At 35.8% G+C, this 26,080-nt stretch overlaps 1 protein-coding gene across 11 annotated transcripts in view; it reads right to left on the reverse strand.

Annotated features, from left to right (window-relative positions):
• The window catches only part of Heph (hephaestin), a 137,663-nt gene that overhangs the window by 20,974 nt on the left and 90,609 nt on the right, over positions 1–26,080 (reverse strand). For 7 of the 11 annotated variants that reach the window (XM_087203243.1, XM_087203242.1, XM_087203241.1 and 4 more), the window contains 7 exons: positions 25,869–26,000; positions 24,297–24,508; positions 23,172–23,322; positions 21,171–21,383; positions 15,607–15,820; positions 13,892–14,028; positions 12,701–12,832 (listed from right to left, as the gene is read on the reverse strand). In XM_087203243.1, coding sequence (XP_087059369.1) covers positions 12,701–12,832; positions 13,892–14,028; positions 15,607–15,820; positions 21,171–21,383; positions 23,172–23,322; positions 24,297–24,508; positions 25,869–26,000 — 1,191 coding nt within the window. The remainder of the gene's footprint in view (positions 1–12,700; positions 12,833–13,891; positions 14,029–15,606; positions 15,821–21,170; positions 21,384–23,171; positions 23,323–24,296; positions 24,509–25,868; positions 26,001–26,080) is intronic. The other 4 variants (XM_087203244.1, XM_021250225.2, XM_087203248.1 and 1 more) reach the window with 1 other exon arrangement.

A 26,080-nucleotide genomic window follows, 5' to 3' on the forward strand; every position in this document is an offset into this window, starting at 1 on the left:
GTTTTATTATTTCAAAACAACTTCTAAAGTCAACCTGTCCAACTGGATACCTGGCTGCACAAGATTGTAGATTACCTGGCTGCACAAGAGTGAGAGATGAGGATGAGAATGGGATTCAAACATTATTTTTATCTTTTGCTGTATCTCATATCTTAGACTAGTCCTTTCTTAAAATTGTATTTGATATTTACACGCCACTCCCTCCTGTTTTATTCATTAATCCAAGGTGCTCCTTTGGTCCCTTTAGTTTATTCTTCTCTATCAATGTTTTTAAAAGAATAATAACTAATAATCATTCTTTCCAGTAATGTAAAATAATACATGTACACAAAATATGTGTAAATACAGAGGACATGATCTAGAAAGAAACACACCAAACTAGTAATGTAAGTTACCTTGGGAAGAGGCCTAGATTGAGAGTAGGACCAAGGTAAATTCTGCTTATCTATCCATCTAAATATTGTATAATGAGTACACTTTCATGTATTCTATGTTTTAAAATAAATTCTTAAAAACATATACAAATAAAACGTGCCCAGTGCTAAATATTTTAGGACCTATGTAAAGCATGGAAACAATATGATAGTCACTGTCATCCTGTTAAAGCAGAAATCAATACTCTCAGATTAAACTGTACTTCCTTTCATTGCATTAAATATATATAGACATATATTGATATTTGTATATGCTTTCTTATAAAATTAGATTCATATTGCAATATCATTTTAGAGCCTGACTTATTTTATTTCATCATTAGCACTTTATAGTTTATATATATTTATTATATATATAATATATATATAATAAATATATATATATTAAAGTTTTTCAAAAAATGATTTTAATGTTTATAGAACTGTATTTTATGGATTTACCATAATTAATTTAAATGTTTTCCTTGTTGGATATTTGGGTTGCATCCACTTTTTTGTGCTATGTATAATTCTGTAACACATAGACTTACACATAAATATTTCAGTAAATATTTCAGTAAATATCTTCAGGTACAATTAGTAAGTCAAAGGGAACAGAAATTTCTAGTAATTTTCATACACCTTCCCAAATTTTCCTTCTGAAAGTTTCCGCCAATTTAAAGTCCCATGAATAACATACATAACACTCTATACCCACTGACACTGAGTATTATAATTTTTAAAAATTGTTTGCAATTTAAAAATTAAAAAATAAAAACAAAGACACAACAAACAATGAAGAAGATTGGTTTTACTTGGAATTCATTAAGTGAAAATTCAAATGGTTCCCTACACTATTTGACAATCTTATTCTGCTTCAGACAAAAAACAAAGAAAGAGAGAAAGAAAGAAAAAGAGGGAGAGAGAGAGATGAAAGAAAGAAAGAAAGAAAGAAGAAGGAAGGAAAGAAGGAAGGAAGGAAAGAAGGAAGGAAGGAAGGAAGGAAAGAAGGAAGGAAGGGGATCAAGAGATAGGGGGAGGGAGAAAAGGGAAAGGAAGTGTAAAAAGGAATTAAAATCTGTTATGTACATATACCAACTTTCCACAAGGAATGTAAACATTATGTACTACACAAATGTAATAATAAACTAAAATAAAAATGAAAAATAAATGGGAAAGTTGTAATGACATTTTTAAAAAGCTTATTTTAATTATGGCCACTCTACTGTGTATTCAAATGTCAGAATTTACTCTTCCTTAACTAATGATAACTTGTCATACTTATATTTCAAAATAGCTACAAGAGAAGATTTTGAATGGTTTCACCACAAAGCAATTATGAATACTAGAAGTGATGGACAAGCTAATTAACCTCATTGGATGATTTCATAATATATCCATGTATCAAAGTATCTCATTGTATCTCATAAATACCTATAATTGTCAAAATACTTTGCTTTTCTATACTCTGAATCAAAAATTTAATACATTTTTGTTTTTCTTCAAACTTCCTCCCCTACCATACCCACCTCCACAACAATGTTGATCCTGCTTCAGATATGAAAAATAAAACTGAAACCCCCCCTAAAAAATCTTTCATCATCCTACTATATATAAACTGTACAAACTTCTCTCACTGTATTAGAACATGTCCGTATGTTAATGCAAGGATCCAGCAGAGAAGGAGAAACGACTATGGTGGGGGGGCAGAGAGAGAGAGAGAGAGAGAGAGAGAGAGAGAGGGAGACAGGGACAGAGACACAGAAAGAGTGAATAATCAAAGGGTTAAGGTAATTAAAAATGGAAAAAGATAGAATTCACAGCATGAATGTGGTGAACTGATATTGGATTATAACAGATACCTTTTCATTTGTAACTGAAGAAAATAGAAGATTGGTGCAGATTTTAGAGGTTTATAGTCCTACACAGTACAACATATGTGCCTAGTACAACTAAAGGCCTGAAATTTTAATTTATTTTAATTTTAACTAAACTAAATTTAAATAGTCACATGAGACTAATGGATATGGTATTAAACAGTTCAGCCCTAGCATTTTTCATTGTAAAATCTTCCTTGCAGTGAAGCCCAATATTTTCTAAGATTAATAAGCCTTAATAATAAAAGCAAAGAAGAAAACAAAAAAGCCAAAAGAAACAAAAAATTAAACTCATAACAAAAATGCATAAAAACTAAAAATCTTCACTAGATCCCATATTCCTCTCTAATTACAAAATTGTATATTTTTCTTGGTCATCATAGCCAAGTCTTCAAAAAATTTTATTGATACTTCTGCTTTTCATTTCTATACCTCCTTTGCACTCTTTGATCCATCCAATCTTACTCCTATTCTCATAACTCTACAGAAATAAACACTTTATTGCAACTGCTTATGTATACTCAAAGAGCTCAAGGAAAACATAGACGAACACTAAAGAAAATCTTTCAAATAAACTAAGTATGAACACAATTAAAAGATCAATATGTACATAGAAATATAAAGGAATCAAGCAGAAATTCTGGAATTGAAAAGTACAACTGAAATTAAAAGTTCACCATAGGGGTTCAATGGAACACTGTAGTGGCAGGAAAAAAAATCTGTGAGCTTGGTGATAGGAGAATGGAAAGTATCCACAGTCCAAGACTCAGGAAGAAAATAAAAACATAAATGGAGAATGATGGATCTGTGGAAAAACAGCAAGATTAACACATACCTTATGGTAGTCAAAGAAAGCAAAAAAGCGAGAGAGAGAAGGGAAAGAATATCTGAAGAAATAGTGGCTGAAAATTTCCTGAAAAATATAAATCTATCCACCTGAGAGGCTCAACTAATTCCAAGTAGGAAAAAATCAACAATATCCACACCAATGTGCATTACCATGAAACTGTAGATAAACAAGAACAAAGAGAAAACTTGAAAACTACAAAAAATTGTCACATAAGAAATCCTCAATTAAATTAACAGTAGCATTTGTCTGTTTGTTGTACCAGGGATTGAATCTACGGCCTCGTATACTAGATAAGTGCTCTTCTCTGAGCCATATCCTCAACTCAAGATCAATTACTGATTTTTCATCCAAGACCACAGAACTCAGAAAGAGTGAAATAGATTACCAGTTAAACAAAAGCTGAGGGAGTACTTTACCACTAGATTAGTCCTGCAAGAAATGTCAGAGAGAGAGAGGGGCCAGGGATTTAGCTCAGTGGTGCCTGCTGCTTCCTGCTTCGCAAGCGCTAGGTCCTGAGTTCGATCCCCGGTACCAAAAAACAACAAAAAGAAATGTCAGAGAGAGACCTTTAAGATGAAATGAAAGGATATTAGATAGTAACTTGAAGCGATATGAAGAAATAAAGACTTCTATTAAAAGTATGTATAGAGATAAATATAAAACTCAGTATACTATACTTTTGGCTGGTAGCCCTGCAGTTTATTTCCTATATTATGTAAGAAGCAAACACATATAAATAACTATAGCTCTGTATAGTACTACTTAGCCACAAAGAATGAGAAATTAGAGACATTTATAGCTAAATGGATGCACATTGAGGCCATACTCTTAAATGAAATAAATAGGACACACATGTGTAAATACTGAATAGTTTTTCTGGTATGAGAAACAGAAAGTGTAAATAAGGATCCAAATATATAATAGATAATATGAAATAGGAAGAAAAGGGGAAAAGGGGAGGGGGAGGGGAAATGAAAGAAGGGAAAGGAATAAATATGCTAAAAGGAAAAAATGGAAACAAAGTCTTTGTGAATAGGGAGGGGTGGAGGGGCTGAAGGGAGGACAGGGCAATGGGGAAAAAAATAAGAACAAAGATATATCATGTAAGAGTACAAATTCACAATGATGAATGTCATCATATTGTATACCTAAAATGTACCAATAAACTTAATGAATAAAAAATAACTATAGCTTTGAATTATTGGACAATGTATACAGTGTAATTCATAAAAATACAACTAATATGTGAGCAAAAATGTATGCAAAGCAGAGTTTGAATATGCTACTGAAGTTAAGCTGTTATCAGTTTGATCTAAACTAATACAAATTTAGGATCTTATATATAATCTCAATGGAACCACAAAAAGTATTTCTAAAACTGCACAAAAGGAAATGAGAAGGGAATCAAAACAGTGTACTGCAAACACACACACACACACACACACACATGAAAAGGTATTAGTAGAGGAAATATGGGACAAATATGGCTCAAGACACACAGAAAACAAACAGCAGAACAGTAGAAATAAATATTTCCATACCTGTGATTATGTCAAGTGTAGATGAATTAAACACACTAAACAAAATTTGGCTGTATGTTTCTTTAAAAATTGACATATGCAATAACAACCATATGTTGTCTGTAAAAGACTCACTTTAAATACAAAGATATAATTATGTTGAAAGTGAATAAATAAAAACGGATGCACCATGCAAAGAGTAACCAAAAGAGAGTTGTACATTCTGAGACAGGAGGATATCATGAATTCAAGATTACTCTGGACCATGTAGCAACTGAGTGAGACCCCGTCTCAAAATAAAAAACTAAGAAAGACTTGGAGATGTAGCTCAGTGTAGAGAAACACCTGGGTTCAGTGCCTGGTAGAGGTAGGGAGGGGGATAGGGGAAGAGGGACAAGGAGAAAGAGAGAGAGAGAGAGAGAGAATAGATTTTAAGTAAAAAATGTTATGAGACAATTATTTATGGTATATACAAATAAAATAATTAACAAGTAAAGCAGATGTAATAATTATAAACATTTATAAACCAAAAAATAGAACCTCAAAATACATGAAGCAAAAATTGATGGCATGTGAGAAAGAAATAGTACTACAATAATAGTTGGACACTCCATCATATCACTTGCAATAATGGATAGAATATCTAAGCAGAATATCTGTAAGAAAAGAGAAGATATGAACAGCACTTTAAACTAACAGACATATGTAGAACGCTCTACCCAACAACAACAAAATGTATATAAAACATTGTACAGAATAGTCTGTGTATAGGCCACAAAATATGTCTTGATACAGTTCTAAAAACTGAAACTATACAAAATATTTTCTCTGAACAGTAGAACATAGAAATAACTAAGAAAATCTGTAAAATATACAAGTATTTGGAATTAAAACAACAAACACTTCCAAAAATCACAAAGAATGTTATAAAATGCTTAGAGATTAATGAAGATAAGCACACAACACAGCTTGCCATGGTGGTGCATGCCTGTATTCCCAACACTCTGGGAGGCTAAAGCAGGAGGATGACAAATTCAGGCCCAGCTTGGGAAACTTAGCAATTTAGCAAGAACTTGTTTCAAATTTTTTTTAAAAAAATATTTAAAAGGCTGGGATATATCTCAGTGTGAAAGCCTTGGTTTCAATCCCCAGTGGGGTGGAGGAGATACACAAAAACTGAAGGCCTGCAGTACACTAAATGTAGTGCTTAGAGACAATTTTGTAGCTGTAAATACCTACAATAAGATAGAATAAATATATTAAATGTGATTTGGATATATTTTAAGGATCCCCAAGACTTCATGTTTTGAAATTTAATTCCCATTGTGAAGTACTAAGATGGTGGAAAGTTAATCTACAATGATGTTTACAAGTGAGATCTTTGGGAAGTGGTCAGGATTAGATAAAGTCATTATGCATGGAGAATTTGAAAATGAATCCTGGTGGTTTTATAAGAAGAAGGATACCAGAAGAGACACATATACACACATGTACTTCCTATTTTTCACCACATGATGTTTTGTGCTGCCTCAAGACTCTGCCAGCAAGGTCATCACTGGGTGAGGACCCTAGATTTTGCATCTTTGGCATTGTGAACCAACATACATGTCTTTTCTTATTAAAGTGTCTTGAATCAAGTATTTCCTTATGGTAACAAAAAGTGAACTAATCAACACATCAATAACCTTACTTTAAACTTTAAAGAATTACAAAAAGAACAAAGTAAACCCAAAGCTAGCAGAGAGAAAGAACACTGAGAAATCGGGTAGAAATAAGTAAAATAGAGAAGAGAAAAATAATAGAATCAATGAAACCAAGTCAAGAAATGTAAAGAAATTAAAACCTTTAACTAGAATGACAGAAATATATATATATATAGCACATGGTCATACTCCTCATAGGAACTTGGAAGGTATACACAACACTTCACAATCCCCCATTTTATATCTCATTTCCCTCTTCTCTCTCCTCTTTTCCTCCATCTCTAGGCTCCCTTTCCATATGCCTAAGATCCATCTCACTATTCTTTGTCAATTTTTTTCCATCATTTTCTACCTCATTTTGCATTATTATTTTAGTTTTATTTCCACCATTAATTTAATCCTTATACATATTTTAAAAATTATTTTATGGGTTACTCTAAAGTTTAGAACCATACAATTTATTAGTAGAACTCAATCTTCAACTCATTCTACTGTTTAAGGTCCAGTGTAAAGACCTTACAACTGTAGCCTTTTCATCCATTGTGGTTTTTGTCATATACTTTACTTTTCCATTCACAAAAAACTCAATGTATTATTAATATTTTTCTGTCAGTCAGTTTTCTTTTAGAAGAATCAAAAGACAGAAATTAATTTTAATTTTAACCTCATTTATCCCATTTCCACACTCTTCGGTCATTGTATAGATCCAATTTTCTGTCTGGTGACATGTCAATTCCTCCTGAAATACTTAAACATTCCTTGTAATATAGGTCTGCGTGTAATAAATTCTCACAGATTTTTTCCTGAAAATTTGTTTTTCTTATTTTCTTTGTATATAGAATTCTGTGTATAGAATTTAATAATTTTATTTTAATGAATTAAACTTTACCATTGTCTTCTGGCTCCTATATCTTCTGATAAGAAATGTACTTTAAGTTCTCCTCCCCATACACTGGGAATCCAACCCAGGACCTCGTGCATACTAGGCAAGTGCTCTACCACTGAGTAACATCCCCTGCCCTTTTTTAATTTTTAGTTTGAGACAAGATCTTATTAAGTTGCCCCAGGTGGACTGGAACTTGCAATCCTCATCCCTTATCTCCTTGCTTACTTTTTTGTCTCCCTATTATTATCTTCTCATTTCTTGTCTCACTATTGTCTCTTCTCAACATAAAAGCCAGATGAATCATATTAAAATATAAGTCAGCTCATTGTTCTGCTCAGAATCTTTCAAGGGTCTCCCAACCCACTTGAAGTTCCTAGAATGGCCTGTAAAACCCAAAATAATCTCCTCCCATATTCTTCTCACATTTACTTTCAGAGCTTTTCCACTACCCTTCATTCTGCTCAGCCATACTACTGTCTCCAGGACCTTTACCCTTGTTCTCTTTCCTTGAAATGGTCATTCCTTCAGATAATTCTCAGAGATGCTACACTAGCTCCTTCTCACCCCTCAGGTCATACATAAAATGTCCCTGCTATAAGATCTACACTTTTTTCTCTATTTGTCCCATTATTCTCTTCTGCTACTCTCATAGCACTTATGTTTTAAGTATGTGTGTATGTACTTGATTTCTTGCTTATTACTTCCTTTACCCCCCAAACTGTGAAATTTATAAGAGCAGCGACTACACTGTGTGGGGTTTTTTTATTGCCAGTTCGTACTACATTACTTATTAGTAACACTAACCTTCTTTCATGTTCTGTTATATATTTATATTGCTTCTTTTACAAATTTCTGGCCTCTATACTTCACTCATTTTTTTCTTTTGCAATGGTTACTTTTATTTTGTAAGAACCCTTCACACTATTAGATTCATTATATGTTCTTTTAGGGTTTCATCTTTTGCTTTCAAACTTAGGAAAATCTATTCCCACCCAGAATTCAGATAAATGTTCACTTACATTTTCTTTTAGTTTTTTTAAGGTATTACTTTTAATCTATTTGTAATTTACTTTAGCATGTGCTAATTGACAGAAATATGGTTTTACTTTTCACCAAAGGATAATGACTTGCTCTAAAACTATATGTTGATCAATTTTTCCTTTCTTCCATTTTTAGAAGTAAGAGTCCAAACTTCAATGCTATTATGATGGTATTAATCTAGGAGCATAGGAAAGCCTGGCTCTTATTACTTGCTCCTTCCCTTAGGGTTGCTGACTAAGGAAATTATAAAGAGTGGCTGAATGAGAATCAAAGAATCACTTACTTAACAACTGAGTCAGTGTCCACTGACCCCTATTGCAGAACTTTGATAACAGGTGAACTGAAGAGCAAAGCTTTGACTTAAAGGCCTAAGCAAGGTTTTCTCTTTCCAGCCCCATCAAACTGTAATGCAAGACCTGTCTCAACATACATTTCCTGCTCACTCAGTTACAGGCACAGGTCAACTCATAACATAGGAACAAACAATGTAATAGGGAGTGTTAAAATAAAAGAAACAGTAATTCTGTCCAGTAGTAAGACATTGTCCAGCAAATATAGTGGATTCTAACTAATGAAATTAATAACATCACCCAGTTAGAAGCTGGTAAGTGAGAGGTAGAGAGCAAAAGTGTATGGTTAATAATGAGGTATTCCCACTGCTAATGACAAAAGCAGAATCTTGCTTTTGTTTCAGAGGTTTTTATTTTGTCTTACTTATTTTTTACAGTATCATGCTGCTTTAATTATTGTATCTTTACAATAATGCTATACCATTAGGTTGTGCTATTCTTTTCCCATTAATCTTTTTTAAAAATCTTGACTCTTCCCAGGTATTCTTTCTTTTCCTAAGTGGACATTATATACAATCATTTCATTTCAGCACAAAAATATCCAAATATGATTTTGATTAGAATTGTTTTAATTTATAAACTATTAAGAGTACCCTACCTCCTCTTAAATAATGATATTAATTCAAAGTTTCCTTTTCAGCTCAAAGTTATGTAACTCTGCTACTCGCTGGTTGATCACATACATAACTGTGATTTCAATTATCATCTTTTGTAGTTACTAATGACTGTTAAATCTTTGTATCTATCCCAGGTATCTCTTCTAAGCTATGAATCTATTATCTCCAACTGAATATAATCTGTCTTTGTGGCTGACTCATTATGACTAGTTTATCTTACAGGTACCTCATACTCAAAACATTTCAAAATAAAATTAATATCACTCCTCAATAAAGAAAACCAAACAAAACCATGTTCTGCTTCCTGCAATTTTTATCTTTCTGAGTGATACTACTATCCAACCTCTTAAACCAAACTTTTGATCATTATCCTTGACTCCTCCATCACCATTATTCCAAAAACATTGTTCAGTCCATCATATCTTACTGATTCTACTTTAACATCTGTTAAATCCATCTAACACTTTATCTTCATGTGCTATCTCCCCTTTTGTTTTAGACAGGATCTTGATGTGTTGTTTAGGTTGGCCTTGAACTCACTATGTAGCCCAGGCTGGCCTTGAACTCACAGTGATCCTCCTGTCTTAGCTTCCTGAGTGATGAGATTACAGGTTTGTGCCATCATACCAAGGCTCCTTCTTTGTTAAAGATTACTTCTTTGTTTAGATCACTATAACAAACTTCTAACCATTTTTCCTGCTTTTAATGCATCCCTTCTTTCATTTATTGATGATTTTAGTATTTCATTCTCTATCTACCTTTTCACCTCAACTCCTATCATTCTTCTGAGTGACTTTAAGGTCACTGTGGATGATTCATCCAACACTCAGCCTACCACTTACTTGACCTCCTCAAATCTAATGTTCTTCACTTCCATTTTACTTTAGCACATAACTGTACCCCTGAAATTGTTTTAACTACATTTTAAAATTAAACCATTTTCATTATTTCCACTCCCAAATCTCCCAATTATGTTTTAATCCAATCCAATATATTCTCTTTTACTACCAATTTATCAAAATCACCAGTTGTTCCCCTGTTGCGCCATCCAGTGAAAAATTTTGTGTTCTTATCATATTTAGACTCACTAAAACAACTAAGATTGTTGACTACTTCATCCTTGAGATCTTTGAAATGTCTTGTAAACATCTATGATACCATAATTTCTGTTTTTCTCCTACCATATTTCTCACTGTTTTCTCAGATGCATGTTCCAATAAGTAATATATTTCTTAATATCGATGCTCTCTACATCTACCACTGCAAAGCATAAAAACATATCACTGTATCACTGGGCTGACCCCTATATCTCTATGTCTAACTGATATATGTATGTGGTCATATTAGACACCTCAAATTCAACAAATTCAAAATTGAACCCATTATCAATCAATCTATTCCCCACAAATGTTGAGGTAGCTTTTTACCATTTTTCCTATCTTAATAAATGACATCACTATTTATCCAGTCGTCCAAGCCAAAAATCTGGGTATTACTCAAGAATTTCTTCCAAAGTGTGTGTGTCATACAAGGATTCTTATCTTTCTTACTTTCAACACCTAATTCATCACAAATTTTGTTTATTTCACCTCACTGATCTTTCTGGAATCTATTCCTTTTTCCTTAGTCCAACTTTTATCTCTCACTACTAGAGTTTTAAACATTACATATTCTACATCTACAACTTCCTTTTCCTTATTTTTCTTCCACTCTACCCTTCACTCATATACCTGTTTTCTCATAGTTTAGCTCAATGGTTTTCAAAATGTAATTCGTAGCCAGCTGTTTCTCTTTTTGAAAGAATTAAAAGCATCATACTACTGCAATATATGCACCCCATATTTATAGCAGCACAATTTGTAATAGCTAAATCTTGGAAACAGCCCAAATGCCCATCAACAGATGAATGAATAAAGAAGATGTGGGGTTTTCATGCAGTAGAGTACTATTCTTCCATAAAGAAGGATAAACTTGAGACACCATGAGACTATACTGTTCAGTGAAATAAATCAGACACCCATGTTTAAATATCACATTGTTTTCCTGTAGTGAGAAACTGAAATGTTAATTAAGGACAAAAGTGTATAATAGATATTGGGCAATAGGAAGAAAATGTTCAAATGGGAGGGGGAACAAGGGAGGGGGGAGGGAGAATGAAAGAAAGGGAAAAGAAAAAAAGAGAATAGAAGAAAAAATGGAAACAAAGCTTTTGTAAATAAGGGAAGAAGGGTTGAAGGGAAGGGAGGGGTTGGAGAAAAAAGAAGAATCAAGATATATTATATGTACAGGTACAAATTTCCTATGATGAATGTGATCATTATATATATATATATAAAATGTACCAATAAATTTAATTTTTTAAAATATGCAGTTCCTGAACTAGAAGTGTGAGCATCACTTGGAAACTTGAAGTAGCAAACTGTTAAGTTCTATCACAGACCCACTGAATCAGAGACTTTGGGGATTGATCCCAGCACTCTTTGTTTTAACAAGTATGTGATTTTGATACATGGTAATGTTTGAAAATTGATGATTTAGATTTCAGGTGAGGTGTGACTTACTCTGGAAAACTATTCTTAACCACACAAACATTAGATCAGGTACCACTTTTCAAACTACCTATCACATTGTAAAACTTTAACACTCATCACTCTGCACTATACTTACCATTTTACTTGTCTCTATCATAATAGTCCAAGTTTTCTAAGGGTAGAAGAAATATTGCTTGCTACTGCATTCATAACTTCTAAAGTTGTTCCTGTCATACACTGGCCTCACATATTTACTCAAAGAATTAATTAATGGAAAGGAATGTGGAGAAGGTTGTGGTCATTCTACATTCAGTATTAGGAGTTTAGCGTTTGACCAGGGTTAGAATTTAATCTATAATAAGAGGACAAGAATTTTAGCTATAAATAGTGTTAAAGATTAATCTGTGGTCTGGGCCATGTCACTCTCTGGGCAAGATCAGTTCAGACTAGAGCCAAAGTATACTTTTAGAGATTTAAAATAGGAATAGTAGTCAAGACTAAACCACACTCTGTTTTGAGATTAAATTTAATTTTCATAGAAACAAATTTAGGGTGTGGCTTTGTCTTGGCAAATGTAACTATCTCATATCTCTAAGAGCACTTTTTTTGTTTGTTTAGTTGGTTATTTTGTGTGTGTGTGTGTGTATGTGTGTGTGTGTGTGTGTGCTGGGGTTTGAACCCAGGGCCCTAAACATTCAAAGCTCATATTTTACCACTAAGTTATACACCAGCCTTTTTTGTTTTTGTCCATGTTGGGAATTGGACTCGGGACCTTCTACATGCTAAACAAATGCTCTACCTTTGAGCTCCATCCCCAACCCACAAGAGTGTAATTTTTTAAAGCATCAAAACAAAAGACTGAAGTCAAATTCTTGTGTATTCTGTGTCTCTTCTGTGTACCCACTCACTCACCAGGCTCAGCAGCCCGTGGCCAGCCAGTGCTAGATTCTAGCACTCCATGGGCGTGCACAGAGTAGGGGCGGCTCGCATTATTCTTGAACACCACAATCAAGATATCACCAACTTCTCCTCTGATAAGTGGACCTAATATATATATAAAATAATTAAAAGTTTCATTAGTTGGGTAATAAAACCAGGAACATTAAAGAAATGGACATACCTGTGAGGTTCATTGGATTTAGGGTTTTACTGAGAAAAGATCCTTTTAACACCAAAAATTAAGGTTCACTCCATATTTAGATTCAAAAGTCCTTAAACTGATACTGTTACAGCATAAGAATCTTTCTTTCTTTCTTTCTTTCTTTCTTTCTTTCTTCCTGCTTTCTTTCTTTCTTTCCTTCCATTTTTAGGATCTCAACGTATAGTTCAGGCTGAACTCACTATGTAGAACAGGCTGGCCTTGAACTTGAACTCACAATGATCCTTTCGCCTCAGCCTCCCAAGTGCTGGGACTAGAGGTGTGTGCACCACCACACCTGACAAGAATATTTCAACAACAGGGTAATACCTCCAATTATCCCTACTTTTCCTATCCCAACTCTATCTGTAATAGCCACAGGCTCTAGAGAACTATGTGCAATCATTGATGATTAATGAGAGAAAGTTTGGCACAGAATAAAGAATAGCTGGGCTCTTTTCAGGGGACAATAGGTCTCTTCTGTGGCAAATTGAGCATGAGGAAAACCACTGGACCCACAAAAAGGTGAAAAAAGTGGGATATACAGGGAATATTGATTACTTGTATCATTATTTTCACTTTTTGATGTTCCTAAATTCTCCTGCCTATAGCACTTCTTAAAATCTAGTACCCTGGCCAGCCTATGGATTGTCCCTGGAGAGATGATGGAAGAGGTGGCAAGGAAGCCAGAGTGGGGACACTAGGTTTCCTCACTAGGCCAGGCCTGCCCAAAGAGACTCTATAGCACAAAGATGTAGATATTCTGGAAAAACCTGGTTCAGATAGAAGAATTCATACTTTTCAATTCAGTGATAATTTTCATGATTCCCTTATAATGACCATACTTCTAGGATAGCAGAAGAAAAATTGAGAATGGGGATTATAGAGGACTTACTGATATGATATAGCTGTCCTAGAAGCATGTCAGGCTTCTAGACACTAGAATGGAAGTTGAATTCCCTTACCCAAGATTCCCAAGTGTTCTGCTCCAGACCTTGGCCGAGGGATCTTGAAAGTACCATCAGTATATTCCCTGAATACAGCTTTCTTGTATCGGGAACCTAGGAGCCCATCCTTGCTGCTCAGGAAAATGTGACCATAACTAGAGGAACCAAAATAGTATTATCAACACTTGGCCTTCAAGTCTTCATTTTCAGATACAGAGTAGCTTAGTCAGAACCATGTTTATTCACAGAAGGAAGAAGATATTGATCTCTACTTTTTTCAGACCCACCCGAATCAGCTGTGTAACCATCATGAAGATTCTATTTCAGAATAGAATAGGTTTCAAAATCTATTCATGTTTCTTGTTTTCCCTCACCCAGATAAGAAATTTATAATACAGTTAGTATGATAAGTGCACTGGGCTAAGAATCAGAAGCTTTGGGCTCTAGCTCCAACCTTAAGGAGGCCTTAGATGAAATTAGTTAGACAAGGTAGGTACAAAATGGTAAGAGAATATTAACTGCTGCTGCTGCTGCTGCTGCTGCTGCTGCTGCTGCTGCTGCTGCTGCTGGAGGTAATAGGTGGGAAGAGATAGGAAGGAAATGACATTTTACATGTTTCTTCTCATAGGATAATTTTTTAATTTACAAAGAGCTTTGTTATTCATTTTACCATTTGATATTCTCGATAGGTGTGACCCATAGGTGGTCCCAGAGGTGCAATCACTTGACCAGAGGTGACAGGACTTATCTACAGAGACACTGTCAGCCAGAAAGCAGAAAGAGAACCTGGGCTTAGATTCAAGCCTGCTGCTCTTTCCTCCCACTTCTAGAGTCATGTTCTTTCAATACATTATAGGTGAGTAAACCAAGGGTCACATACGGGAATTCACTTTTCCTAATTCCCAGAGCAAATCACCAAGATCTCAAGCAATCAACATAGAAAGCAAGAATTGGCAAAAAGCAGCAAGATCACCTAAGAAAAAAGAGTGGAGACTGCTAATTCATATTTCAGTTTCAATTCTATCCTCTTCCATTTTTAGTAATAGAATCACCCAGGTTTTACCTGAGAACACAGATGCCCAGAGATTACCTTTCTTTGACTTGTTTTCAGATCAGTATAGCCATATGAATAAGTTCAGGACAACAGGTTATGAAAGAAAATGATGTATACATTTAGGCCATCACTTTACAGACAATGCTGTTTTCTCTGAGTTGATAGCTGGGAATGGCTATAAGTATAACTGGCATCTTGGACCCAGAGATGAAAATAAGTATTGAGGGTGGCACAATTCACCTCCCAGCCATAGGTAGCTCCTATCTGTGCTATAATAAAATTCTATTTAATTTACATTTTTTGGATTTTTACAGCTACATGCCTACTTCATAACTTAAGCCTACTTCATACCTTAATGAATGAGCTTGAGGCATATAGTTCCCTAAATAAATTCTCTCTGAAATTTAAATATAAGGGTAGATACTTCTGGCGAACTAGAAGAAGGGAGGGAAAGACTAAGAGGATGAGAGTGCAAGCAATTCTTTGACTTCAAACAAATAGTAAGTAAATACGAAAGAAACACTGAGCTGAAATCCAGAAAACTTGCATTCTAGTCCCTCATCCTAGTTCAGTTAGTATCATATTATTGCCTTAGATAAGTGCCTCTTCCTCAGTTTCAGTATCCTCATATGTGAAATGATTCTCTAAAAGTGTGATCTCTTCTCTTCTGAAGCCTTACCTTTCTTCTTCAGGCTGGTTGTGCCATTCCAGTTCCCAGCTCCTATCAGGGCAGTAATCCCACTCCAACTCTTCTGCCATGATATAGTAGACTCTTGAAGCTTGGTAGTGTTGGTGAGGGCTGCCTTGCCGGCCAGGACAATAGGACACATTATAGATTGCACGCATTCCTGCTTCTTGGTGGCTCCCTGCTTGGCAGTAAATTTCAAATGTCCCTAAAGGAGAATCAGAGAACAAAACTTGATTCAGAATACCCCTGGCAGTAGTATTTCCTGCTCCTCTCTCTAGCCTTTCTGTAGAGAATGGACAGTCCAGGATAAGGCTCTTCTATGCATTACATAAAAACTATATTACAAGTTAATTGAGGGTAATGAGCACAAAGTATAAGAGCTCTAGCTCCAAATATACACCATCTGGGTTAAAAACTAGTCTGCCACTAAAATGACAAGCTCTTCCCAGATTACCAAGAGCTTTCCTAATTTTAGTAATGAAAGTCCCATATCCCTGGAAACCACTCAGTTTGGGGAAAACTGGAATGGTTGGTAACTGTCACTTATTAACAATACAACTTTGTAGCAATTCCTGAATATCTAAGTATTTCAGTTCCCTCATCAGCAAAATGGGGACTGTTTAGCTTATGTCATGTAGTTTACATTAAATACAATCATATATGTACAGTTTTTAGCATATATAGCATAGAGTAAATATTCAATAAGTGAAGCTATATATAAGTAAATAAAGTTTAAGGATTATTATTCCAAGTAAGGCATTGACCAGTTGTTTCCATTTTCTATTAAGTACCAAAGAAATAAATATGCACTTAAATCATTAGATTTTAAAAAAATAATTTCTTGATCTCAAGGATGTTTACATAAGACAGCTTTGGAAAGGACTTCCATAGGTTTTTACAATAGAATGTTCAGATATCAACCTTGAATGCCTGTGTTGTGCTTTTGCCAGAACTCTATCTCAAGTTACAGATTTCTATGTCAAGGACATTCAAGCTCAATAATATTGATCAAAAGCAGCTAACTTTCTTAGAACATTATTCTCATTATTCCCTTACCTTGCTCTCCTCTGCCTGCCCTATTACTACAAACTCTTCTTTCCGGCTTTTAAAGCCTTCTATGAGCTGGTTCCTAACTCTTGACCTAGTCCTAATTCTTACACATTGTACCAAACTCAACTACTGCTCTATCTAAATCTATCTCTGACCGCCCCCTCACATGTCATTCCTATCTTGAATTTCACTCCTGCTATTACCATCTTTTTGGAATGTACTTTCCTATCTCACCCTCAAAATCTATGAGAGCCCACTCATTCTCCTATAGCCAATTCATATTTCATTTTTTTTCCGGAAAGCCCTCACTGACTATTCTGGCCCAAAGACTCTACCATCTTAGGCTCCCCATCCGTAATGCATTTTATAGGTAAATGACATGGTTAAGGACTAAAGTGCTTCTTTCTTTACATAAATTTTATAGACACTTTAAAGTGTCCCTACATTTCTTTCCATATCTGCTTCCAAATGTTTCTATTTGCATTATTCTGCATACATCTATTCGATCAGTAAGTCCTATCAGCTCTTACTTCAAAATTAACCTTTCATCATTACTTCCCTAGCCGGTCATCAACATCTCTTACCTAGAAACTTGCAATAGTCTCCCAACTGTCCTCTCTGCTTTTCCTCCTGCCCTCTTCGACCATTATCCAGAACAGCGTCCAGAATGTTCTTTATTAAATATAATCCACAGCACATTGCATCTTTGTTTTAAACATTCCACTCAGTCTCAGGGTAAAATCCAAACTCCTAACAATGCTTCATAAGGCCCTACATAACATGATTCTTAGCAACCTCTATGCCACATCATGCCAGTATTCCCCTAGTTCACCATATTCCAATCTTACTGGCTTGCCTTCTGGTGCCTGAACAAGACATGCTATTTCAGTATTCACAGCTGCTGGTCCCTTTGCTTAGAATGTTCTGTTCAAAGATCTTCATATGGCTCCTTCTTTATTATTTATGTATTAGCTTAAATGACATTCTTAAAGACGTTTTCTTTGAATATGTTTCTCTAATGTAATGTCTCCATCACTTTCTATGCTATTTTCTTCATGATATGTATCACTACTATCTGCAATTCCTTTATATTATGTGTTGGCTGAGAATATCCCCTGAGAGCAAAGGATATATATTTTATTTGCCTCACTATTCTAGTCCTAACACACAGAATTTTACAACAAAGATTTGTTAACAGAATTAATGTGTGTGCAAAAGGATGATTGTGTACACTGTCCAAAAGCCAGTGTTAGGATCTGGAATAAAAAAAGTAAGTCAGAAGATCACTTAAGGTGATAGAAACAGGTAGGAGACAATAGAAAAAGTCATGTGATCTTGAGCTAGCCACATCATTTGAATTTTCTCATATGAACACTGCTTCCAAGCTACTTCTTTCTGAGTACTCTTCTACTCTTAGATTCTAAGTCTTCTCAGGCCTTGCCGATAAATATTTTGCCTTTTATTGTGGCTTTACATTTTCCTCCTACCTCTTAAATGTTTTCTAAACTAAATTTTCTTTCCTATTACTTTATATAATTTTAGACTTGAACTATGAGAATACCTAGATCTCTCTCTATAACCCAGGCTTCTTGTTTAAGCTTTAGATTTCTACCTACACCTATCTAATGTGAAATCTTCACCACCCGGATTTCACCAGGAACTGAAAAGTTTATATGCTACCATATAAATAATTTTTATCCAAACCTTACCATTTTTACACCCCTCTTTACTTCTTCATTTGTTTGTCTGACTAATGCCACCACACAAGCTAGACACCTTAGACCTCATTTCTTCTTACTTAACTCCTCACCAAAGTCCCGTCATTTTTTCCTCAAATGTCCCTCTGCCTTCTCTCCATCTCTACTGCCCCCATCTTTAACAAGCTCTTATCATTCTTTCAAGAGCGTTCTGCTGTGCTTCATGGGTTCTACTTCCTTCTGATTCAGAGTCATTATCCATACTATTCTATAGTAAAGTTATATAAATAAAAATCACATACTATCACTCATCATTTGATAAATGAAACAAAACTTCTGATGCTCTCCCATAACCTAGAAGATAAAGTCACAGCTCTTTAGCAAGGCTCTTTCTACATCTCTTTCTACATCAACTAGGTCCTTAGCCATTTCTTATCTCCCTGAAATCTTACATTTTGGTGTTCTGCAACAAGGAGGCTATTAGTATTTTGAGTGAGATTATTCATTATATGGGACTGTTCTATACATTGCAAAAAGGTTTTCCCCAACATAGTTAAAAATTTTATTAACATGTATAAATAGTACCTATTGATAGGGTTCTATGTGAAATTTCAGTACATGCATACAGGGTGCACTGATCAAATCCAGCCTCTTTTACCTACCCTCATCCCCTTTCCCAAGCTTGTACCAATCATTATTTTACATTCCAGTTGACTTTTTAACTTCTATCCTCTAAATGCCAGTATCACTTCCTCTACATCTTCAGTTCCTTTAACAACTAAAAGTATTTGTACTTTGCAAACGCTTTTTAGCATACCTCAAGTTGAGACCCATTGAATCTTCTTCAGGCAGCTGTTGCTTCTAAGACAATGCTTTTATGGCTCCTACTGCCAATATAATGCCTCCTCACAGCTCCCCCCTTTCTTTGGTAGCAGTTAATTCATTCCTAAAAGTTCAGTGGGAGGCCGGGGCATAGCTCAGTGCCAGAGTACCTTCCTAGCATGAGCTAGGCACTGAGTTTCATCCCCAGTTCAAAAAAGAAAAAGAAAAGACAAAGGCTCAGTCTGAATGTCTGCTTTTTAGCAAAGCTTCATGTGCAAATCAGAAAGAATTTGTTATGGTTTCCAATGAGTTGTCCTAGCTCTTAGGATATCAACATGGCCTGGTGGATAATGTTTGCAGACCTATCTTCCTTTTCATTATCTGTGAGCTGCCTCGTTCATCCTTTAATCCCCAGCACATAAGCCAACAAGTGGAAGGGAACAGAAGTTTAGTGTATTTTGGGAAAATGGAATAGGAAAAAGAAAGAAACAATAAAAAGAGCCAAAAAAGAAAAAGGAGATAAAACAGAAGACTACAAGGAGAGAATTAAGAAAAGATACAGAATGAAGGAAAGGAAATAGAAAATGAGAGAAAAGCAAATGAGAAAAAAGTAAAGAAAAAGAAAAGAGAACAGAAGATAAAGAAATAAAAGAAAATTCAGAGAAGGAATGCAAAAAGGAGGGACAGAAAAATCAAAGGAGAAAGGAAAAGAGAAAAAGAGGAGAAAGGAATGTGGCAGAGTAAGGAAGAGAGATGAAAAGAAGTGAAAGATGAAATGAAAAAGAAAGCAAAAGGGCAAGGTGAGAGATATATAGATGGAAGAAAAAATGAAAAAAGAGGAGAGAGAAAGAGGGTCATAAAGAGAGAAGAAAAACAAAAAAGCAAAAAGAATGAAAGAAGGCAACAATGAGCAGAGGAAAAGGGAATGGAAGAAAAGAGGATAAGAATGGGAAAAAGAAGGGAAAATTAATAAAAAGCTCTACTGGGAAAAGAGAGAAAAGACACCCATAAGGAGTCTGAGCAGTAGTAATGGAATGTAATTTACAGGACTAAAAGTTTAGTAGGAGCTACTTACTGTCTGTTGTCCTAAATTTTCTTTCAGCCACTAAAGCCACCTACTGATTGGATAAAGAATACACTCTGGGGACTGAAGAAAAAATATTGCTACACTATGAAATGACAGAAATAAATGGAATCTGAAGAAACATTCTAGTTAAATTTATTCATTAAGAAAAGGGGGAAAGGAGAAGGGAGAGATGGAGGGAGATAAGGAAGGAAATAGGGAGGAAAGAAAGAAAGGGAGGAAGGAAAGAATCAAATTAGCTAGTTAGCCACAGAGATGGGAAATGCCTAGACAAAACTTACATAGCATGTTAACGAAAGATCTTGGACTAGAGATCTTGGGTTCTGATTTTTCAGGTGATAATATTCCAGCACATCACACACAGAGACCAGAAGTAAGACAATATGCAGAAATCCTCACAGAATACCAGAATTGAAAGCATTTACAGGTATATCTAAGTAAACTTTCTTCCAATGCAGGGATTGTATCTATAAAATTTCTGTGGTCGGGCTGGGGATTTAGCTCAGTGGTTCCGGCGCCTGCCTTGCAGCTCAAGGACCTGAGTTCGATCCCCGGTACCAAAAAAAAAAAAAATTCTGTGGTCTAAGGAATTCATGATCAAGTCTACCCTCTGCCATGAAAGAACTTCCCTAAGAAGCATCTCAATTTCAATCCGGTTGCTCCAGAAAAGAGTCTCCTCAGCCCTCTACTACTCATTCTATCCTGCTTGCATCTGAGGAAACAGTCCAGACAACCAGAACATGGAAGACATATTGAGAAGAGAGAAATGTCTTGAAAACCTCCCCTGCACACTCAACATGCCTCTTCTTTTCTCTTTACTAGCCCTCCCTCCTTGCAATTCAACCCCCAACCCTCTATTCAACCAAGTCTTTGAGCCTAAGACCAGCTGCTAAGGTGCTTACCAGGGTTGTCGGCCTGCATGGTGGCCATGACAAAGGTATGAGGAAAGAGCATGGCTGCACCTTTCCTCATGCCCTGAAGCTGCACAGTGTTGCCCTGGAACATCACTCCATGCACATCAGTCTCTGTGCCCAGGCCAAGCAGATGCCAGGCCACTGTATCACCCTTGCACATGTCCAGCCTGGGCAGGTTAGAGAACAGAAACCCATTAATGGCTGGAAAACAAAAGCACAAGACAAGATGGGAAGATGAGATGAGACTAGTTGAGCTTTAACAGCAGCATGGTATCAGTTTCCCACAACTTGAAACTGACAGATCGTTCTCCACTTCTTCCCCTTACTTCCCATCCCTTTTCCGTTTTCCATTAGTTCCTGCTTACCACTCCCACCTCTCTTTCTCTCTCCCTAATTTCAATGAGGCTGTTTAACTTGCAAAATTCTGCAATGTAACATCACAGAATTAATGATCTATTTGCATAGCTATCTTCTGCACTAGATTGGCCTAGTGGGAATCATATCATTTTTTCTGTATTTGTGATCTATGTGAGTGCTCAAGCACTTGGCATGTTGCTTACACCAATTAAGTGCTCAATAAATTGAAATCGGAATGAACTGAGCTCATGAAATTTCTTATTTTTCTGATAATAGAACTAATCATGGATAGGAGATGGCATCAAAAGACATCAAACTCATTTTTGTTCTCCTCCTACCTTTTACACTATACCCTGACTACCCTACACAAAATACAGGGAGGCCTGCTTGAAGTTGAGCCCTTTTCAATGTCCCCAACTCCACTACAAATAGCCTTAATGAGTCACCCTGCTTGATAATCCCCTCTGATGATACAAACTTTGATAACACCTTGATTCTGCTTTTCTTGCTTGTAATGTCCTGATTGCAAACTTAGGCAGTCTTTAAGCCTCAGCTTGAGTACAGTACTCCCTTCTTTCAGGAATCCTTTAATTTCATTGTTCCTCGCTAATATTCTCCTCCCTTTGAACTTAAAAACTATTCTACACAATTTAGCTCTTAATTATACTGTCTTGAATTGTTCTACAATTGTTTCATGGGTTTGATTATTCACAATTCATTGGAAACCACTGGGAGCTCCTTGGAAACTGGAACCACATCTACCCTGTCATTACCTCACCCACCCACTACCCATTTGGTAGTTCTCTGATTCAAATAACATGTACTATGCCTTAGATAATGTAGAGAATACAGAGATAATCAACATACAATGCTCACATTTAAAGACTATATTCTAGCAGAAGTCAAAAACCATATAACCAATAACTCAATATTGAGGAATATATGAAACTTGCTATTGAATGGTCTAATCAAAATGTGATGGTAATTCAGAAGAGGGACTCATCACTGTGGACTTGAGTGGTAAGAAATGGTTACATGGATGAGGTAATGTTTAAGTAGGGTCTTACAGAATGCAAGGAATTTCCACTGGCCAAAGGCAAAGATATAACAAGGGACATTTTAAATGGATAGCACAGCAAGAAATCAGTGAAGTACAAGGTATGATCATGGTGGTGAAAACAGCCTCACATTTCTGGAGTATGGGAGCAAGTGTAGTGGGAGATAAAAGAGAGGGATAGAAAACTAAAAGGGGACTAGAGTGTGTAGTTCAGTAGTAGGGCACTTGCCTAGTATGTGCAAGGTCCTAGGTTCAATCTCCAGCACCACAAAAAAAAAAAAGGCCAGAAGAATATCACCCCAGCTTATTCTCCACACTCTCTAGAGGCTTCCTTGTGCACAGTTCTTATCTCAATACTTTCTTCCGGTGCCCCCTCCCCATTCTGTGAAATACAGGGCACAGAACAAAAAGATGTCAACTATAAAATCTGTTGCTTTTGGTCAAATCATTCAATATAGCTTTCTTTTTAGAGACAGAGATAACAAGTGTTCATAGGAATTGTTCATGAAAATGGTTAGATTAAATTTTATTTGGACCTCTCATTTATAGCCCAGGTCAAAAAATACTTCCCGTACCATGCATTTGATTGGAGTCCTGGAAGCCCTTGACATCCTCTGAGAGCAGTCGGGAATCCAACATAGCAGCTGCTTTATTAGCATTGATGTACCAGCTCTTGTTCTCATCAAACACAGTGAAGAGGAGAAAGAATTCTTTATCTACCCCTTTCTGCAATCCCAGTTGGAAGAAGCAGAGAGAGGAATAACAACAATTTCAGCAATTGTGTATTGTGTAGCTGAAGATCCAAAACCCCCTGATTTTTTCCCTTCTCCTTTTCTAGAGTCAGAGCCAAGTCCACATCTCCTGCCCAGAGCTGCAGTTGTTGCTAGGTGTTTTTCCTCAAGTAACTACAAATTAAAGATGGAAGAAGGAGGTCAGAGTAAAGGGACAAGACTGCAGAAGAGGAATGTATGAGAAGGGGCAGGGAAGAAGCACAGGATAAGGATTATGGAGAAGACATACGGAGAGTGATAAAAGCGAGTCCAGAGTCACTGAAGAAGACTAGGGGAAGATGGCTAGGAGATCAGGGGATAGCTGTAAGAAAAGAGAAAAGTAATAACAATAATTATTATTACAGTTATCATTTACTGATTTCTTCCTATGTGCCAAACATTGTGCTAAGCATTTTATATAGATTTTTTCATTAATCCTCAAAGAAACCCTTCGATTGTTAAAACTTTATTTTTACAAATGAAGAAAATGAATCAAAAAGAGCTTAAGTAACTTGCTCAAGGTTACACAGCTAGAAATGGTGGGCTAGATACAAAAGAAGACAAGCAAATATAAAAGCGTATTTAGGGGTGGGGATCAGTTTTGAAAGATCACTGAGGTAGGAAAAGGGGAGGGAGTAGAGGAGAGGAAGAAGAGAGAAGACAGGAAAGGCAAAAGATAAAGGAGAAACTAGGGAGATGATGATGGGAGGATATGAAACAGGAAGAAACAGAGGCTAAAGAAATGTGTTTGTAAGAAAATAACATTCAAGATAGCATAGGGTAACCACCTGTTAATTTCTGATGTAATGGTTTGATTACTTTGTTTCTGTTCCCATAACTCTAGAAGCTAGTTCTGTACTTAATTCCTATCCAGCAAACCAGCTTCATCCTCCTTCTACCAGGCTTCCCAGCCAGACACCCTGGCATTACCTGCACACCATCTGCACCCAAGGCACCAGTTTTGCACACCAGCAGGGGGCCCACCAAGCCAGAATTTGTATCTCTTATAGGATCCACAGCAGAGTAGTACATCCAGGTGAGACAAAGAGGATCCTGAGCAGTAGGACCAGCATGGGGAGGGACTGTCCAGTGGTATGTTACTTTCTCAAAGGGCTTGGCCATCAAGCCAAGGTGGGATGAGCCTATAGGGAAAACATGAGGTTATTATTCATATTAGGTAGAGTGAGAATCATCATCTCTAAACAGTGAGATAAAGATAACAAGCTATAAATATATTTTGAAGCAGCAGCAACAATATGGAATATTGGACACTAAAAGGAACTCTGGTCTAGGAATCAAGAGACTAGAGTTTAGTTTCTATTTCTACCATTATTTGCTGTATGAACTGGGGTGATTTGAATTTCTTAGATTTCAATTTTCCAAAATAATTTGACCTCAGGATTAAAAGGGATTATAAGACTTCTCTGGAATACTCCTTAATAGAAAACATACATTAATCTGTTCATATATCCCTTTTGCTGCTTAAAACTCTCCAGTGATGCGAGACTCACTGTATGTCATCATAGCTCATTTCACCTTTGAGAAATTCTAGTTGTTGAATATTTTTCCTTTTAATATGTGTACTATGTGTAGGTGTGTAAATATTATATACATATGTGTGTGCATATGTGAAAAACACCAAGTCTGAAATTTCATATATATATATATATATATATAGAGAGAGAGAGAGAGAGAGAGAGAGAGAGAGAGAAAGAGAGAGAGAGGGAGAGAGAGAGAGAGAGAGAGAGAGAACTAGGAATTGAACCCAGAGCCCCCCACATTCTAAGCACATGCTTTATCACTGAGTCACACCTTCAGCCCCAGAAATTTTTTAATTTTGACTTAGAACTAGTATATGTTAATATTCTCAGAGAAAACAAGAAATGTTACCCAATAATGCCACTTATAGGAATCTCTCTTGAGATAACCCAACAGCAAGCTAGGATGTATGTAATCATACTTTGTAACTAGATTTACAATATTCAAAATACTGAAAAAAAAAACCTTGTATGTCCAAACAATAGAAAGTAAGGTAAACAAATTAAGTCAAATTCATGTGATAGAGTATTATGTAGTCTTTAAAATGTTTGTAATATAATAACCACATGGGAAACACAATATAATGACAAGTAAGAACAGTAGGATGAAAAACTGTATGCACAACATAATCTCATATCTGTAAATATATACACTTTACAATCTCAGAAAATATTAAAATCTATGTCAACGTGTACATGGCTATTTATGAATAATTTTTATTTTATGATCTTTTGTGTTTTGCAAAATCCCATAATATATCTTTATAATAGCAAAATATTTAAAGATATTTTAGAAGTTCTCCCTTATTCATCCTAGCAGTTTCACTCTTACATAATTCATTCAGCCAACAACAGTCACACATGACAATCAATTCTACCTTCTTCTCCTTTCCCATTCTCCATTTATTTGTCCTTTACCACATGCAGCTACCACTTGCATTTCTTGGAAACCCTGAAAGCTCACCATCATTATATACAGTGCCCTCGTAGTCTTTTTCATAAAAGACCCCATGGGGTTGCATGCTAAATGGCTGGGAGGCACGGTTGTAGAAGACCACCTGGATCGTGTCACCCACCTCAGCCCGGATCACTGGCCCTGAAAAATGAGGAGAGAAAATGAGAACAAAAACAAAGATGAAGAGTAAAGAACAAAACAGAAAGAGGGAAGGGGAAAAA

This window comes from Heterocephalus glaber, unplaced genomic scaffold (genome assembly GCF_053883595.1).
Source record: "Heterocephalus glaber isolate CG9 unplaced genomic scaffold, H.glaber_assembly_v1.0 deba00001790, whole genome shotgun sequence".
In the NCBI taxonomy this organism is placed as follows: Eukaryota; Metazoa; Chordata; class Mammalia; order Rodentia; family Bathyergidae; genus Heterocephalus; species Heterocephalus glaber.